General features: G+C 43.6%; 2 protein-coding genes across 2 annotated transcripts; both read left to right on the top strand.

The window, feature by feature from the left end:
- Window positions 1-433: 433 nt before the first annotated feature.
- pofut1 (protein O-fucosyltransferase 1) lies at window positions 434-5,352 on the top strand. The gene is made up of 7 exons (XM_074681253.1): window positions 434-649; window positions 1,940-2,061; window positions 2,630-2,812; window positions 3,041-3,153; window positions 3,246-3,438; window positions 3,568-3,810; window positions 4,333-5,352. Exons 1-7 carry the CDS (start codon window positions 505-507, stop codon window positions 4,525-4,527), a joined length of 1,194 nt encoding a protein of 397 aa, XP_074537354.1. The 5' UTR covers window positions 434-504; the 3' UTR covers window positions 4,528-5,352.
- Window positions 5,353-6,543: 1,191 nt separating this feature from the next.
- Window positions 6,544-18,717, top strand: kif3b (kinesin family member 3B). Its single transcript, XM_074681252.1, has 9 exons — window positions 6,544-6,656; window positions 8,599-10,085; window positions 10,871-10,972; window positions 13,605-13,727; window positions 14,035-14,153; window positions 15,751-15,867; window positions 15,966-16,071; window positions 16,307-16,518; window positions 16,616-18,717. The coding sequence occupies exons 2-9, from the start codon at window positions 8,685-8,687 to the stop codon at window positions 16,719-16,721; spliced, it is 2,286 nt and encodes a 761-aa protein (XP_074537353.1). The 5' UTR covers window positions 6,544-6,656; window positions 8,599-8,684; the 3' UTR covers window positions 16,722-18,717.
- Window positions 18,718-19,112: the final 395 nt, after the last annotated feature.

Below are 19,112 nucleotides of genomic sequence, written 5' to 3' on the forward strand. Positions count from 1 at the left end.
GATAAGGGACCCAAAGTCAAACCAACATTTTAAGAGGGATCAAAATTGCATATATATTTAACTTTTATATAAAAGCTATATATAGGCTTCAGAGTGTCTTCTTCAGTGTCTTCAGAAACTGTCTATATCTTTTTTCTTTTTTTCTTTTTTTTTTTTTTTTTTTTTTTACTTCTGTGAGGTGTTTTATTAAAATTATTTCTTGTTATTAAGATGAATACGTATCGTGCTCAGGCATGCTGCTGACCGAACGGAGTTAATAAACTGAATGAAGTCAGCGCAGGCGACTTTAGCGGAGATGATTTATAAATTGTTCAAGTAATAAAAGACTGAAATATTTTATTATTGAACAGTAAAGCTCGTGTTTGGCTCCTCCTGTACACTCACTCTCCTCCTCCCGTACAGCAGAGGGCAGCAGAGGCATGTGTTTAGCACATATCCTTAGAAGAAGAGTGAGTGCGTCTCTTCGGAGCAGTGTGTGAATGTGTATGGGATAAACTGAACAACATGTCTGTCAAAGAAGACTCTCCTCATCTCCTCCTCTCAGACTCGTCTCAGTTTTTACTTGTCTTACTCCTCCTCACCTGTCCGACTCTCACTGAGCAGCTGACCTGGGATGAGAATGGATACGTGCTGTACTGTCCGTGTATGGGTAAATAACTCCGAAAACACTGACACACACACCCCTTGTTACACTCCTAGTAGCCTAAAGTTCACAGACTGTTTCTTGGTGATAAAACTACTGGGACAGAAACCCAGGGCAGGTTTGGTCCTGATTTCAGAGGGTTTAAGGAGGACACACAGTGAAATACTAAACCAGCTGATCCATTAAAGCAACTCACTGACCAGTTAATAACAGTCTATTATTGTCATCGTCAGAGTTAATAACTCTATGTTCACCAGTGAAACCAGAGACTGAATCTGAAGTACTAAACCTGTTAAACATTGTACAGCACTGAAACTAACCTGGAACATACTCACACTAATCACCTGTTCAGTACTGCAGTACACTTAAACGCTGACTTACACTCTGCTTTACTGTTTTTCTCTGTTGGTTTGGCTCATTTCTTTGTTTTCTTCGTTGATCTAAACTGACTGTTGATTCTCAGTCTAATGGTTTTCTCCAAAACACGTCAGCATCATTTCATTGTACACAAATGTCTGTTCAATTGTCAAAATTAGTCAACAACATAATACCATGAATGCTATATTAGAATCTTTTGGAACATTTTCATAGTTTCAATTTCCAACCTTGAAGGATATACTTACTACAAAATCTTTTTTTTTCTTTTCAGTTTTATTTATTCATTCATTCACTCATTTTCTGAACCCCTTATCCTGTTCACAGTTGTATTCTATTAGCTCGATGAAAGAAGGAGTAAAGTGATGAGGATGAGAAAGGAGTTTAGTTTTGGCACATGACTGAACGTTTCTGAGAGAGATATGAGCTTTTACAGGTGAACCATAGTTGTGTGCTGAACCATCCAGATAAATTTTGCAAAAGCACCCAGAGTGTTGAAAATGTCCACTCTGTTTAAAGAAATGAGCCAAAGAAATTGAGAAAGAACCTTTGCATTTTGGTGGCACTGACTTTTTGGAGAAAGGAACTTAGTTTTGAAGAATGAGTGAACACTTTTGGGAGAGATATGAGCTTTTGCAACTGAGCTATGTAGGAAACATAGCTCAGTTGAAGAGCTGGTGGTGCTGAACTGTAAGACTGCTTTGCCAAATGATCTTAGATTTTTGAGAATGTAATTTCTGTTCCAAGAAATGAGCCAAACAAATGAGAAAAACTGTAATGTCTACCTTCCAGTTTCTGGAGCTCTCCAATATTTCCATTCTCTCCCTCAGCCCTCCATCATCAGTTTATGTATGATTTTTAAGATTATTTGTAAAGCTGATCTTTGGAGATGAAGGTAAAAAGTTCCTGTTTTAACTCCAGGTCGCTTCGGGAACCAGGCAGACCACTTCCTGGGGTCTCTGGCCTTTGCTAAGTTGCTGAACCGGACCCTTGCAGTCCCTCCCTGGATTGTGTACCGACACCACACACCCCCATACACCAATGTGAGTACACACACATGCACATACACACGCACACAATATGAATTTGAATGAGAATTGAATTTTTTCACAGAAACATCAAAAGTTCAGAGTTTAGCAGCAGCCATGTCACATTATACGCTGTAAAAGCTGTGGAGCTCAAGACAAACTTCCATTTCCTGTTAGTTCACTTTACTTAATAAAAGTTCCTTCATCAACAGGCCTGTTTCACAGCTAACACAGGTGTTGTGAGCACATTTGGTTGGACTGCACAGAACAAAGTTTGTGTATAGAGCAAGCAGCAACCTCAGGTCTAAGGATATGAGACAATGTGAAAATGCTAAAACCTGCTGTTTCTCAAGTGTCCGCTTGAGGCTGGCTCTTGAAGTCACATACACGCAGAAGTTTACCTGTTTACAGCCTGGTCCAAAAAACGTCTCCTGTCTGAATTCCTAAGTTTTCTATCAGCACACGCTGTACCGGGGGTGAATGTTTTTTCTAACTCAGCGGTTCAGAGGATATTGAGGTTTTGAGCTTGCCCAATCAGACTGATTTTGATCCTGACATCCTGACCTGACCCTGTTCCTCCCAGGTCCATGTCCCGTACACAGAGTTCTTCCAGCTGGAGGCCCTTTCTTCGTATCACCGTGTGGTCAGTCTGGAGAACTTCATGGAGGAGCTGGCTCCTAAACACTGGCCCTTGGGACAGAGGAGAGCCTACTGCTTTGAGACTGCTGCTCAGAGAAGTGCAGACAAGAAGTCCTGCCCGATGAAGGTACAGTGACTTATGATGGCCATACAGTGACTAATGATGACCCCTAAATGGCTGATTATTGGGTTAAGACAGGGGAGACGTGAGAGTTATCTATGATTATTACGGTGTTTATTGATTCTGTCAGGTTTGAAGGACTGTGATTGCAAGTGAACACAGCTGATGGTGAAATGCTGCCCTCTGCTGGCTCACAGACCCCTAACATGACTGATGGTTCTGGTTCTGTTTTAGGACGGAAACCCGTTCGGTCCATTCTGGGATTATGTGGGGGTGAATTTTGACTCGTCTGTTCTTTTTAGTGGAATCTCATTCAGCTCGTATCACCAGCCTCACTGGATGAAGAAGTGAGTCAGATTGTGCTCTCTGTACAAAGATAGATCAGCCTCCAGAGGAGTACCTGTAACAGCCAGGTTCTCCTCCTTCCCCTGTTATCCAGGTTTCCTCCCTCTGAACACCCTGTGCTGGCCATGCCTGGAGCTCCGGCTCAGTTCCCGGTGTCAGAGGAACATGTGGGTCTGCAGCGTTACGTGGTGTGGTCTGAAAAGATGAAGAGTGAAGGAGAGGAGCACATCTCTAACCTGCTGATCCGACCGTATGTTGGAATCCACCTGAGGATCGGCAGCGACTGGGTGAGATCTCTACTACCTGTGATCTAGACTCTGTCCTCTCCCTCTTGGTCAGTCAGAGCATCCAGTTCAGTGTAATCTTTCTTCATCATGTCATGGTGTACAAACATTCACCTCTGCTCCTCCTCACAGCAAAACGCCTGTAAGATGTTGAAGAGCGGGGACACGGGTCCACACTTTATGGCGTCCCCTCAGTGTGTGGGTTACAACCGCCAGAGCGCCCTGCCCCTCACCATGAACATGTGTCTCCCTGACCTGGCAGAGATCCGCAGAGCAGTGAAGCTGTTTGTGAAGAAGATCTCGGCTCGCTCCGTCTACATTGCCACCGACTCTGAGTCCCACAGCAGAGACCTGGAGAAGCTCTTCAAGGGAAAGGTGGGTTCAGGAGAAGCTGTGGCGTCAGGGACTTCTACTGGAAAAAAACCCCTCTGAGTTTGAGCCCTGATTTGTGTTAGTGCTCTTCTAATTATCTACTCAGAGAAAACCATTAAAGGGAAACAAATGTATGGTTGCGAGAAAAAACATGAGGGAGAAATGCACAGGAAGAAAGAATAAATGTGCAGAGGAAGAGTATTTTAAACCATAAACACATTACATTCCTCACTACACACACATTTGGAGACTTGAGAGGAAACTTTGTGTTTGGATGTATTTGCACTTAAAGGATACACTACTGTCATGACAGTTGGTTTATGTCTACAGGGTTAGGCAGATATCATATTTTGAGCTCAGAACTGTTGAACTAAAGGTTTAAAAACACTTCCTCTAACTTTATCAAGAACAGAGAAGATTCCTCCTCACTGCAGCTCGGTCGGTGAACGGGTTCAATCACAGTAAACTCTCCACAGACAGTTTCCTCCCTCTGTTTCTTTACTTCCTGTTAACTCTCCCCCTCAGGTGAAGGTGGTGACTCTCCAGCCGGACTCAGCTCAGATGGATCTCTACATCTTAGGGCGAGCCGACCACTTCATCGGGAATTGTGTCTCCTCATTCTCTGCCTTTGTGAAGAGAGAGCGGGACATCCACGGTCTCTCATCCTCCTTCTTCGGCATGGACAAACTTGGGAAAGTGAATCCTAAAGATGAGCTGTGAGAGCTGGGGTCACATGATGCCTCTCTGGGCCCTGGATCTGCTGAATGACAGACTGTCCGTTCTTGACTTTATCCATGAGAAAGCAGAGCGGGCTGATGTGACAGGAGGTAGCAGGTGTGTAGCAGGTGTGTAGCAGGTGAACTTGAAATGTATGAAGATGGACTCTGCTGCTGCTGATACTATGAACACTGTTTTTATCTTACACAGGGAATTGTTCCCTCTAAAGGTTTGACTTCTATCTGCTGTTCTTCAAACTAAAACTGCCTTTCTGTTGGATACTTGTCCAATTGTCTGCTGTATTCTGTATCTGAGACCATGTTAGCAGGAGCTGTGGTGCCCTCAATGAACCTTGGAAACCAGGACCATGTTCTCCTCCTACTTCCTCTCTCTCCTCCCTCTTCCTCTTTCTCTCTCCTCTGTCTCTCCAGCTCACTCATCTCTCCTCTCCCTCCTCCCTGTTCTTCTTTCCTCACTCTTCTTGTCTCCTCTGCCTCCACTCTCTCCTCTCCTCTCTCTAGTCTCTCTTGTCCTCTAACTATGCTCTGTCCTCTCCCCTCCTCTTTGCCCTCCATTCCAGAGAGAGCTCAGTAACCGATCCTCCTGAGGACTAATTATAGGAGACGCTCTTTCTTTATGGACCAAAACTGATCAGATGTGTGAGGCGGTGCTGAATATTTTAAGGGAGTGAACTCGGTGACTGTTTGCAGTGTAGCTGCAGACTCCGAGCTGTATTGCACTGGTTGAATTGATGTGTGAGGGATATGAAAGCAGTGTTTGTGTAGTTTCTAAGATGTTTTTCCACCAATAAAGACACACAGTGATTTATACAGCAGCCTCAGGGTGATGACCTCTCTGTCTCTGAGCTTATCTGTGAGTACAGAAAATCAGCTGATACTCTAAGCTATGCTGAAAGAGCTGAGGACACTCGGTTGCCAGATCTGCAGGAATACCTCTTTGGAATGCAGGTCTGAAAGCTAACTGCCCTCTCATTCACATGTAAACTGATGGATGTTTAGGCAAAACAAACAAAAAATTCCAGCATTTAAAATCACGAGACATATTCAAGACATCAATTTGCAGTGCCTTTTCGAAATTGGTTACTACATGAATAATAGAAACATTTCACTTTATGAAATCGCATCAAACCTCATAGAGGTCAGGGTTCTAGGAGCGAGGGGTGTATTTCTATGTACAGGAAATCTGTCACCTTCTGTTTCCAGTTTCTGACAGATCAGCTCTGTATACAACAAAAGATTCGTTTATAAAACTGTGGAGGCTCAGAAGCAAGATCTTATTCTCTGAAGATAAAACTTTAACTGTAGTATACTGTAAAAAAAGATAAGGGACATGCTAATGTCTCACGTGAACATATGATTATAACACAGGGGGTTACTTAGAGGGCTCTCCTAATTCCATCACAATACAGAAAAATGAAAGACTTTATATTAATGTTAATCTGTAAAGATGAGATGGGCAAGTTAAATCTTCTGACATGGATGAAATTTATGTGCACATGTATGAGTCAGCATATTAACATGTTATCCTGATAGTCCCAAATCAACCCACATAAAATAACATGAGGTAGTCTCCTTTCACTTGGAAACAATCGAGCTTAAATTTAATGTTTTACTAATAGTTTAATAATTCAGAATATTTTTTATTTCATTCTATTGTTTTCTATTCTACTTTCGTTAATATAGACCTGTGTGGGTAAACACAATAAGGTGGGTGGGCAAAAGCAGCAGTTTGTGTGCAAGATAGATAGATAGATAGATAGATAGATAGATAGATAGATAGATAGATAGATAGATAGATAGATAGATAGATAGATAGATAGATAGATAGCAAATCTAAAAGCAGCTGAGCGAGCAGCAAATACGACAACGACATTGTAGGTTTGGACATGACGACACTGTGTTATTGCACATGATACAAAATTGCACAAATCTTGAATTATTTGGAAATAACGTATCTGCTCTGCTGGCGGACACCGCTCTCAGTGGATCTGCGCGCGGCTCTTTCGGGGGATGTGGTATGTGGATCTGGCAACCCAGTAGATCCGGAGGTTAGCGGGATGATCAGCGGCTAACGGCTGACCGAGAGTCGGTATCGGAGAACGATCAGCCCCGGTAAGTCTCTCACGATTTTGTTATTAGTGATGAGGATGGATCTGTGTATAACGTGTCTCTGCGGGTTAGTAAAGTGGTTTAATTTTTGATTTAACGACATGTTTCAGTAGTTTACGCCCTTGCTGCTAGTGTTAGCCAGGTGAAGCTAGCCAGCCTGTATCGTAGGTTACCGGTGTGTTTGTGGTTGCTAGGCCGGCCCTGGTGTCTCTGTACGGGCTGCAATTTGTCTGACTTAACGGTGGTTAGCTGAGCCGTTAATCAGAGACTCCAACCGACATCATAGACATCAGATCATGATGTTAAATGTTTGTCTAAGGTCTCCTCACGGCTGTCATCTGTTTACCTGTGGTGTAACTAGAACTGCTTCACTGTCAGCAGGTTATCGTTTAGGCTAACTAGCTGGTTAATCATAGGTTTATCTCAATTCTGACCCATCAGATCAGACTGGTTAGCTGGCCTTACCTCATCTACATACAAAGCAGTTTTTGACATCTTACTCTGCCTCCTGTAGATAAACTATGAATCAGGGCTGGAAAATGACTCATTATTATCTAAATTATCACATATAAAACCACATGTCTAAAGTTCTATCATGTTCAGCTCAAAATATTTCCTGGGTCCACTTTAGTGATGTAAATCCGTGTGTTTTTGAGATGTAAATGAATGTGATGAACAGATTCTTATGATCTGTGAGATGTTTTATTCAGATTAATTCAGCAGCAATGTGACATTGTTCTGTCACATTGAGACTTAATGATTCAAAGACTGTCTAACAATCAGTGAAATAATCTAAATAACAGATCTGTCTCCTTTTGTGCTGACCTGTATGCTTAGCTAGTAGCTGTAACTCTCATGTTTTATTTCCCTGTGCCACAGATTACTTTAAACCTATCAACAGAGCTGTCTGTGAGTGAAGGTGAACTATACAGTTTAAAAGCTCAGTGTGAAGTCATTTTTCCATCACAGGAGCAGCAGGAAGACCATCACCTGAAAGGTGGAGTGGAAACAGCTCAGGATTTTAAAACTAACGTGTTTGGGTCCAAGCAGTTAGCATGATAACGCTGACAGCTTAGGTATAAATAAATCATTTATTGAGCCTGTTAAAGGTGTCACTGAGGGGAAATGGCTCTTAAGACAGAATATTAAATATTGGTAAGTCAAATGCACAAAAATGACTACAAGTCTGATTCACCTGTCTCATTATGACTGAGAGATCACATGAGCCAGACCTGAACATCTAGACTTTATGTCTTTACTTAAAGTATTCTCTGACTCTGGAGACAAACACTTGAAGAACGGGTGAGAGGGAAGATCAGGTAGGATCCCTGTTTGCACAAAGACAAGTAAGGACCAGCCAATGATATTCATCCATTAGAGTGAGTCATAGTAAATAAATCCCCCCTGAGTTTCACAAACATTGTTTTTACTCTTCAGTCAGTCCATAAAGATGATTCAGCAGCTTAACGTGATGAGTTCAGGGACACCTGATAGAGAAAGACCAGGAGAGCCAAATTGAAGAGGACAGATTAAGCATCCAGAACCTGTACTACGACCCCCTTCCCCAACCCCCCGCCCCACCGTCTCCTTTACGTTTGAGATTAGAGCGAGGGGCCAACTGGAGGCCTGGTCAGCTGATGTGAGGGGCCTTGAGGTGTGAGGCTCAGGGGTTCTGTGATGTAAGAGGAATGAAAGCTATTAAAAAAATTCTCCAGAATCAATGAGAGGAGAGTCCAGTCTGGAAAAGGTTCAATACATTAACAGAGTTCAGACCGTCTTTATTTGAGCCTTCAGGTTTAAGGTTTAGTGTTTGGGAAGCAGCTCTGATTGTTCAGTCCTCCATCTGCTCACAGTGCTCTGTGTGCTGACTAAAGGTCATGATCCTGAGGCACTGGGTCCACACAGATTGATCCCTTATCAGTGAGCATGTGTGTGTTCTCTTCAGGTTCTGATGTGGGCTTCAACCCTGCTGGTCTGGTCCTGAAGCTGCCCCTGGAGGACAGACGGAGCCGAGGGCCTGAGCTCTGAAACATGTCCAAGAGTAAGAGCTCTGAGTCAGTGAAGGTGGTGGTCCGCTGCCGCCCCATGAATGAGAAGGAGAGGGCCGCCAAGTATGAGAGGATGGTCTCCGTGGACGTCAAATTGGGTCAGATTCTGGTCCGGAACCCCAGAGAGGGCTCAGCCAGTGACCCCCCAAAAGTCTTCACCTTTGACTCGGTGTATGACTGGAACTCCAAGCAGATCGACCTGTATGATGAGACCTTCAGGCCGCTGGTTGAGTCAGTGCTGCTAGGATTCAACGGAACCATCTTTGCGTATGGGCAGACAGGTACGGGGAAGACGTACACCATGGAGGGCGTGAAGAACGACCCTGAGAGGAGGGGGGTCATCCCTAATTCCTTTGAGCACATCTTCACTCACATCTCGCGCTCTCAGAACCAGCAGTACCTGGTCCGAGCTTCATATCTGGAGATCTATCAGGAGGAGATCAGAGACCTGCTCTCTAAGGACCAATCACATCGCCTAGAGCTCAGGGAGCGCCCCGACACTGGTGTCTACGTCAAAGACCTCTCATCATTTGTCACCAAGAGCGTGCGGGAGATTGAACACGTCATGAACGTGGGAAACCAGAACCGCTCAGTGGGTGCCACAAACATGAACGAGCACAGCTCACGCTCACACGCCATCTTCGTCATCACGGTCGAGTGCAGTGAGCTGGGCGTGGACGGAGAGAACCACATCAGGGTGGGCAAACTGAACCTGGTGGATTTAGCCGGGAGTGAGCGTCAGGCAAAGACTGGAGCTCAAGGTGAGAGGCTGAAGGAGGCTACAAAGATCAACCTGTCTCTGTCTGCTCTGGGGAACGTCATCTCAGCGCTAGTGGATGGGCGCAGCAGCCACATACCCTACAGAGACTCCAAACTCACCCGTCTGTTACAGGACTCTCTGGGAGGGAATGCACGCACGGTCATGGTGGCCAACATTGGCCCTGCCTCCTACAATGTGGAGGAGACTCTAACCACACTGCGGTACTCCAACAGAGCCAAGAACATCAAGAACAAACCACGAATCAATGAGGACCCGAAGGATGCTCTGCTCCGACAGTTCCAGGAGGAGATCGCCAGGCTGAAGGATCAGCTACAGAAACGCTCCGGGAGGAAGAAGAGGAGGAGAAGGAGGAGAGGAGCTGGGGATGGGAGTGATGGAGAAGAGCTGGAGGAAGGAGAAGAGGACGAGGAGGAGGATGGGGAGGATAAAGGAGACTACTGGAGGGAGCAGCAGGAGAAGCTGGAGAGAGAGAGGAAGGCCATCATGGAGGACCACAGCCTGGTGGCTGAGGAGAAAGTTCGACTCCTGAAGGAGAAAGAGAAGAAGATGGAAGACCTGCAGAAGGAGAGAGAGGCTGGAGAGAGGCTGGCTGACAAAGTGAAGGTGAGCGCCACACTATCTGTGTGTGTGTGTGTGTGTGTGTGTGTATGTGTGTGTGTGTGTGTGTGTGTGTGTGTGTGTGTGTGTGTGTGTGTGTGTGTGTGTGTGTGTGTGTGTGTGTGTGTGTGTGTGTGTGTGTGTGTCTGTGTGTGTGTGTCTGTGTCTGTGTCTCTGTGTCTGTGTCTGTGTCTGTGTCTGTGTGTGTACTCGCCCACTACGCTCTGCTTTTGAAAGACGCATGGTGCTCCCAGCCCAGCGCGGCTCTAAATCTCTTGCCAGACTCTTCTCCTCTGTTGTGCCCAAATGGTGAAATGAATTACTTAACTCTATATGATCTGTAGATTTTTTTTTTACTTTTAAGAGATGTCTGAAGACTAATCTGTTCAGGGAACACATAAGCACTTAAGCTGACCCTTCTCCTCTTTGTCCCCAGAAGTAGAATGAGTCAGGTGTCAAACCCAGCTCTTAGTGAATTTTCAGCACTAATTACTAAATGTGGTTGAAGCTTGAATTGTATTGTTGCAGCAATTAACTGTGGTTAGTTGGTTCGATTATTTTACGTTATTCTAAAAAAATTCTTGCACTTAATGGCAGCACCTACAACCAAATAACTTGAAGCACTTTTGTCGCACTAACTAGGTTTTTCTTGTGTCTCAGTTTTTGCTTGTGTTGTACGTCACTTTAGACAAAAGTGCCTGCTAAATGAAACTGTAGAACCGTAGAGCTGTATTTGTTGTTTGACATGTGACCAGCTGTTCAGGTTGTGATGATGTAATTCTGTCGTCCAGGCAATGGAGAGTAAGCTGCTGGTCGGGGGAAAGAACATCGTGGATCACACGAACGAACAGCAGAGGATGCTGGAGCTGAAGAGACAAGAGATTGCTGAGCAGGTACAGACTTCAGTCTATGATCAACTCTGCTTCCGGTGGAGCGTGTTTTTAAAGCACGCACAAAAACAAAACGTTCAAAACAATAGTCTCCGGTGAACAGACTGTTTTCTTAGTAATGCAGGGAAATGTCCAGATGAGGATCTTTATTCTACTGTAAAGAAAAACAAACAGTCTTAAATCTGTTTCACCTTCTAGTTCGGGTTAACTCTGAACAGGGTTATAGTGACACCACATCCAGACTCTGAAACAGTTTCTCGAACAGAATGAAACAGGAGCAGGTGTGTAGAGCTGAAACAATTCCTTGAATAATTAGAGTAATTCGATTACAAAAAATGATCAATGAATTTTCTGCGCCTTGAGGAATCATTTAGTTTTATAAGATCAAAGAGTGGTAGTTTGCCCGATGTGATGTGGCACATAGAGCTGATGCTATATTTAGTGATTTTTCAGACCCCTCTAGTGCCTTTTTTCCACAAAAAAGTGACCAGCAACAAACCTAGCTTCTTTTCTGACTGATGTGAAAGCATGTATTGATCTGCAGCAACAGCGGCTTCTCAACAAGCCGCAAGTGCTGAGCCCCTAGGGATGGGTACCTTTCACACTTGAAATGATACGGTACCGATGCCCGGTAACTGGCAATCGGTACCGGTACTCAACGGTACCAATTTTCGGTACTTTTTTGTGTTTATGTGGTAAAAAATAACAATTTGTTTAGTAATAAAATATACATTTTTTTAACTTAACATATTTATTCGTCAATATTTAATCTTGTAATGCTGTGTTCATGTTCAGCATGGAAAATCACCTACTCTTCCACTTACTCACAGTCACAAGGATGCATTTAGGTACCTAAACATGGTACCTTTTGATTTTTCGTGAATCGGTACCCGGTACTTTTGACAGAATTCGGTCGGTACCTATAAAAGTACCTAGTTCGGTACCCTTCCCTATGAGCCCCTCCCGTATTCAAAATCACTCACTCACAGACCGTCACAGACAGATGTCTCGTTCACGTCAGTCTCTCTGAGCGCTGTCACACTGGCTATCTGAACCATTTTCAAGCACGCTTCAAAGTCCATTTTGTTTTACCAGTGTGACCGCAACACTCTCTTCTCCTCTTTGGCACCATTGGAGAGGTGGGCTTCAACGCAGCGCACTTCATGCACTTACACAATCGCGGAAATCACGTATGATTAATGACATCTGATCGCTGTGACCGCTCCTCTCGACAGTCATTTTAAACAATAGCGAGGGTTTTAGGGGGCTGTTGGACCATAACAACTTAAAATGAGCCTAAAAGTCACACAAGTTGTACCAGAGTTCTCTGTGTCTCATTGTGCAGGCAGGTAGAGTATGGCACAGCTTGGGTGGCCAGTGTGGCCGCACAGGAGACTGCGTATGAATTAGGGCTGAACAATTAGTCAATTTTAAACCGACATCGCAATGTAATAGAATGCAATTTTCAAATTGCAAAGGCTGCAATTAAAAAAAAAAAAGTTTCATGTACATAGACCTGGAGGAAGTATAGTAACTTGTACTTGTCCTCCCTTAAAACCAGCAAAAGTCAAAATGCTGTTTTTTTCCTGGCAAAAAAGCCCTGTGAGCTGCAAAGCTCCATCCAGTAGAATGATTGTGGCTGGCAGAGCCGTACCCCTTAATCACTTTGTTTTGTATGGTTTGTTACTCTTACTTACAACGGGAGGTCAGAAATTTTTTCCAGTGTTCCTTTTTTTTTTTCTTTTTCTTTTTCATGTAAGAAATGCAAAAAAAGGCACATTTAAATGTTAACAGTATCTTTTGTTGTGTTAGTCCTGCGATAAAATGACTTAAAACTTGTGTTAAGTGGGCAATGCAGAAAATAAATGTCACCCCCCCAAAAAATTGCATGCTAAATCGCAATCCCAATATTGGTGTAAAAAATCGCAATTAGATTATTTTCCATAATCGTTCAGCCCTAGTATGAATGGAGGGGGATTTATATTTTAACATCAAAAAAAAAGTCAGCGAATCAAAGTTGATTTGTAGTTCGAAACACATTAACAGTGTGTTGTTACACGCTTTTCTGTCCCTCCTATAATGAATTAATCCTTTCTCCTTCATCATCCACAATCTTGACATGCAAATGACTTGTTATGCTTATTAAGGGATTACGTCATTTAGCATTTATTTAATCTTTAAAACACAGCACTGTAGAGGGAAAGAGATGAAAAAACAAAAGCATAACAAAGCTAACTTGGCAGTTGTCAAGTTTAGCTCACAGGTCCTGACATAAATATCGAGTAGTAATGGATCCATATGTGCTCCAATACAGCTGGGATCATCATTTTAGTCTGAACACTGCAAAGACTCAAAATCTTTCAAGAATGTCTTATTCCTAGTTAAAATGTCTCACATCTTGTCAGATTTCATTGAATTTCAAATATGCCACCCAAAATCACTTGTTTCCCTTTTTGTTAGAAACAGATTTTCATTTGAAAAATAATTGCTCTTTGAACTAAACAGAAGTGTGTTTCATCCGATTACTCAATTAATCGATGGAATTTTCAGTAGAAGACTCAAATACTAAAATATTCAATAGCTGCAGCCCTACAGGTGTGTAATGATCTGTATGTGTGTGTGTGTGTTTAAACAGAAACGTAGGGAGCGAGAGATGCAGCAGCAGGTAGAGAGTCGTGATGAGGAGACTCTGGAGCTGAAGGAGACGTACAGCTCTCTGCAGCAAGAGGTGGACATCAAGACCAAGAAGCTGAAGAAGGTGAGGGCTGCAGACGTCCTCCTGTCTGTGACACACACACATGAAGCTTCTTCTGACACTGACTGTGAACATACATAGATGTGTTTATTTCTGAAGCAGTCAGTGAGTGACTTTAATCTGAGCCGTCAGTGTTTCAGAAGTAGGTCAGCAGCTATTTAAAAACAGGTGAGAGCAAACTGTGAGCTATGTCTGTCCACATCTCCTAATAACACACTCAGCTTTTAAATGAAACTCATTCAGACCAAACACTTATAAGTCCTCTACATCAGGCTGACTCTCCTGTCTCCTCTCCTCTTCTCTCCTCCAGCTCTTTGATAAACTTCAGGCAGTGAAGGCTGAAATCCAGGACGTCCAGGAGCATCACATCTTGGGCCGTCAGGAGCTGGAGCAGACACAGAATGAGCTGACCCGAGACCTCAAGCTCAAGTACGGAGTGTCACACACAGATTTATACACAGTCTGCCTGACAGGATAACACTGATCAGTAGGGGTGGGAGAAAAAATGATATATCAGGATTTTTGTTTGACAATATTAAAATCAGGATTCTTCATCAATTTTTTTTTTCAAATTCAAATCCTTCATTTCAGTCTTTTTTTCTAAACTGGATTAGAAAAAAGTTACCGCTTTTCTCCAGCAGGGGGTGAAATGTTTCTCTCTGACTCACGTGATGTGCATTTTATGGGAAAATATGGCTACCGATACAGTCTGTAGACATTATCATCATCATTTAACTTTTTCTCATGGTTTGGTTTTTAAAAAGCAAACTAAAAAACGCAAAAACTCTCAATATCCAAGAATCGCAATTTAAATCGAAGCGGCACCCCAAAAAGCATAATGGAATCAAATCGCGAGAAAAGCATATCATTCCAGCCGTACTGATCAGTGTTGGAGCTTTAAGATGATTATTATAGAGCTGGAACGATCAGGTTATAAATCCTTTTGAGTAAACCAATCACCAACTTTTTAAATTGATGGATCAACCTGTGCAGGCTCCAGGCTCTGAGGTTTTAGTTCATTGATAAAAGAAGACGATGGGAGACTCCAGCTTTGAATGGAGCAGACTTGATGAGTGTTGTTGTCTGTAGCTGTTAAGAACAGAATGAAGGATGTTTGTGTGTTAGTATTCAGCAGATTGAAGTCTGTCACCATGAGTCAGAGAGAGGTGCACAGTTTGAAGAGAGAAGTAACTGTTAAAGCTGTTATGATCTGCTCTGAACGAATCCTCGTTTATTTAATTATCTGGACACGTATTTATCCTAAGAACAGCAGACGCCTGTTTTGGAGGAGGGCACCGTTCAAACTCTGTTAACTCTGATCAAACTAACTAAAAATAATGTTTAAATCTTATTAAAGTCCAACAGTCCTCTTCCTGTTCCACTTCCAGAAAGACTCCATGTGATCAAAGTCCAGTGTTAGATTAAATCCAAACACATTAAAGATCCTGACATAACTCCAAACCTGAAAAAGGCTGTGTGTTCTGTTCAGCTGTCTGTGATCGGCCTCACCCTGTGAGAGCAGAGTGTAAATCCTTCCTCAGGTAAATAACTTCAGCACATAAGTTTCCAGTGATGAAAACTCAGGATCTTTACAGTGATCAGATCATTCAGCTCAGAAATAAATCTGTCTGCTTCCAAACAGCTCTTCTTCGTATGGTACAGACAGCTTTTAGAAGACAGCTGAACTTTACAAAAGGTTAAAGATCCTATAACTGTTTTGATAAAAATGATAATACATTTTATTTAGAAGTGCCTTTCTCTGCACTGAAGAACACTTCAAAGTTTAATCAAAACTCAATTAAAAAGACAATCACAAAAGAAATACATAACACTAGGAGACAAACAGGAGTGACAGTTTTCAAAAGGAGGTCCACGTTAAAGGTTCATTTAAAGGAAACACACATTAAAGGATTACTGAAATGTGAGATTACAAACCACCAAGGTCACATGACCCAGTGTTTATGGTTAGTCCTCTGGCCCTGTTTCTATTCGTATTTACTTGTGCATGTCTGTCTGTCTGTCTCAGGCATCTGATCATAGAGAACTTCATCCCTCATGAGGAGAAGAATAAGATTGTGAACAGAGCATACTTGGATGAGGAGGAAGAGCACTGGAAGATGAAGCCCATCACACGCATGGAGGAGTGAGTCTCTGATCTAAACAGTTATCTGCTCTAATGGTGATGCCTTCTTACCACAATGCCCCCTGAATTTGTTTTTCTGTGTTTCTGTGTATGTGTAGTGACCATCAGATGATGGGCCGGCCCCGCTCTGCGGTCGGCTATAGGAGGCCTCTGAGTCACCACGCTCGAGTGTCCATGATGATGAGACCAGAGATGAGATACAAGGTGAGATATCAAACTCAGGAACGATTTTTACACTCAGAGGGACAAAAACAAAACACACATATACGTACACACACACATCCTTTAAGAGTCTGCAGGTTTGTCCTGATTAGATCAGAGAGGACCGACGGCTGGAGACACCACTGTCAGAGACGTGGAAACAGAATCCATCTTTAGTTTTGTGAATAATGTGTTTTGTTTGTGTCCCTGTGTGTGTGTGTGTGTATGCCCTCCTCAGGCTGAGAACATTATAATGCTGGACATGGACCCGCCGGCTCGGACCACTAAAGAGTACCAGGAGCCAGTTATTGCCCCGAAGGTGGCAGCTGCTCTGGAGGACGCTCTCAGGGATGAGGATGAGATCCAAGTAGACGCCTCAGGTTTCCACAGCAGCCTGGGACCAACGCCCCCCGCCAGCGCCAGCGGCAGCCTCAAAAAACCAAAGTCTGGGTAAGACTACTTGTAGCGCCAAAGCTTTGCAGCAGCTTTGGAGAGGAACTGACTCTAAACGTGTCGCCCTCTCCTCTCCTCTCTGTGTGTGTCTCAGTCGACCTAAGACAGGGAAGAAGTCCAGCACTCCCACCTCCCCCTTCAGCCCTTCTAGTCCAGGATCCCCGCTGTACCCACAATCCCGAGGCCTGGTGCCAAAGTGAGGTCAGCGCCCTGCTCTCCTGCACACCTGCCACTTTGGATTCACCTGTGAAGAGAAGAGCTTCATTTAGACTGATGCTGCTCACAGAACACTGCTGATAGATGCTGATCTGCAGCTACACACACACCCACACCCACACAGACACTCAAATGTTTTATATCAACATGTATGTCACTACGTTCTTAATGTACAGACAGAAAAAGACCCTCTAAACTGCAGGACCACAATGCACTTCTTCCTCTTGTCCTCACAGATGTGTGTGCGTGCGTGTTTGTGTGTGTGTGCTAGGTGTTGTAGTCCCTCTGTAACTGTGAATGTGTTGGGGTAAGAACACATGGACTGGCTGCGTGTGTGCGTGTGTGTGTGTGTGATATGTGTATGTCAGGTCTTTAAAGGAATACTTCATCACTTTAGAAAATGAGCCAATCACCTCGGAGCAGAGAATCAGATCATCTCTGCTGCTGAATGTGGAGCTGAAGATGATCTGAGGTCTCTGTTTGGAGCCGACAACCTCACAGCTACTGAACCTGACCACAGCCATGGCACTAAACTGCTGAGTGGGACTTCAGTCGTTGTTTGATGAGTGAATTGATTGATGGAGTCAGACTAACAGCTCAGGTCTTTCTGTTACCCCATCCTGCTGTCCTCCCTGATGTGTTTGTTGGTTTGGTTCCTGAGCTGTGCCGTGTTCCTTTGACTTGGTCTGATTGTAGACACTCAGACGGGGGATGAAGCTGACTGCAGACTCTGTCATACACGCTGTGTTCACTACATGCTGATCTTACCAGAGCAGACGAGCTGGAGGTGAGGAGTGATGGCAGAGAGCTCAACACATTCACACTCTAACACTGGGTCCCCTCAAAGACCCTGTCCTGAAGGGGGCCACAGAGCCATCAGGGTTCCAAGGTGCCTTAACCTGCATCGTACATCCTGCTGCTTTACCTATAGAGAGCACACACACACAAACGTTAATCAGCTCATACGGTCATGTCTGAGTCACTGTTAGCATGATGCTAGCTCTGTGTGCTCTTTTTATGTGGACCTGCAGGGTGTTTGGACTCAGAATCACCTCCAGGTGTTGGGTCAAAACCACAGGACAGTAATCCACTCCTGGTGCAGTAACCCTCAGTCATACACACACATACACACACACAAACACACACTGAGGGATAATCACGTGCAGTATATCTCTGCTCTCAGCTCCCTTTGCTCTGGCTGTCGGCTCGTGCTGCTGTGCACGGTTCAATCCCCACTGTGATATTTCAGCAGCCGGCTCTCTTCCTGAGTTCTCCAGCTGTGATGGTCCAGCTGTGATGGTCCAGCTGTGAGCCGGTCAGCTGACTCAATGTATTTATCTTCCAGTACCTGAGTGTAGACCTGTTGGTGATGATCTTCTGTCACTTTAACAGATATATATATAAAAGAAAAGGTTTCCATATTGAAAACAGATCTAACTTATACTCTTTCTTTTTATAAACCGATGTAGATATACATTTTTATTGCGTTTGTTTCTTTACATAGATTATAATTTTATTTTTTGAGCTTTGTAATTTAATGCTAAGATTTTATTTTTTGCATCGTACGACGTGTCTTCTTTGGTATTCAGAGAGGAACAGACTGCTGAGGTGTAGCTGGGGATCAGTCAGCTGTTGCACATTGTTTAGTAGAGTTTGGAGTCTCACTTGTTCACTGTACATAAAACTCATCGTCTTTAGATAAGGCTGAGTGTCCTACCTGACATTGCTGTAAAACTGATGCATGATTTTACAGAGCTCAGTGACATGTTTGTGTTCATCGGTCATAGAAACATATGAATGTCTTAATATCTCTAAAAACTCTGTGACATCACAGTGGTGTCACTGGACCAGACGTCATGTCAGACTCTTCTGTGCAGGATTCTGTTTTTAGCCAAATGATGAAACAGCTGAGCTTCAGTCTGCAGCTGCTTCTGTCTTAAACTGTTTCTTCCTTTGGATTAATAAATACTACAATGAATACAGTGACTCAAGTGTGTGTGTGTGTGTGTGTGTGTGTGTGTGTGTGTGTGTGTGTGTGTGTGTGTGTGTGTGTGTGTGTGTGTGTGTGTGTGTGTGTGTGTGTGTGTGTGTGTGTGTGTGTGTGTGTGTCAGTCAATCACTTTAATAGACACGCCTGTCGAACTGCTTGTTAACACAAACCTCTAATCAGCCAATCACATGGCAGCAACACGATGCATTTAGGCATGTAGACATGGTCAAGACAATCTGCTGCAGTTCATCATCAGAATGGGGAAGAAAGGTGATTTAAGTGACTTTTGAACCTGGCATGGTCTTGCACCCATTTCTTTTTTTTTTTGCATTTTGAAACTCTACTTATTACCTCATTAAGATTCAACACTGTTAAATGTAAATTG

Source organism: Halichoeres trimaculatus, unplaced genomic scaffold (genome assembly GCF_033239565.1).
Source record: "Halichoeres trimaculatus isolate MK-OKI-2021-1 unplaced genomic scaffold, fHalTri1.1 fHalTri1_scaffold_11, whole genome shotgun sequence".
NCBI lineage: Eukaryota > Metazoa > Chordata > Actinopteri > Labriformes > Labridae > Halichoeres > Halichoeres trimaculatus.

Coding starts and splice junctions, on each gene's coding strand:
- pofut1 (XM_074681253.1), top strand. CDS start 505: ATGTCTGTCAAAGAAGACTCTCCTCATCTCCTCCTCTCAGACTCGTCT. Junction 650..1,939: donor GCTGTACTGTCCGTGTATGG/GTAAATAACTCC, acceptor TTTTAACTCCAG/GTCGCTTCGGGAACCAGGCA. Junction 3,811..4,332: donor AGAAGCTCTTCAAGGGAAAG/GTGGGTTCAGGA, acceptor TCTCCCCCTCAG/GTGAAGGTGGTGACTCTCCA.
- kif3b (XM_074681252.1), top strand. CDS start 8,685: ATGTCCAAGAGTAAGAGCTCTGAGTCAGTGAAGGTGGTGGTCCGCTGC. Junction 10,973..13,604: donor GACAAGAGATTGCTGAGCAG/GTACAGACTTCA, acceptor GTGTTTAAACAG/AAACGTAGGGAGCGAGAGAT. Junction 16,072..16,306: donor GACCAGAGATGAGATACAAG/GTGAGATATCAA, acceptor TGCCCTCCTCAG/GCTGAGAACATTATAATGCT.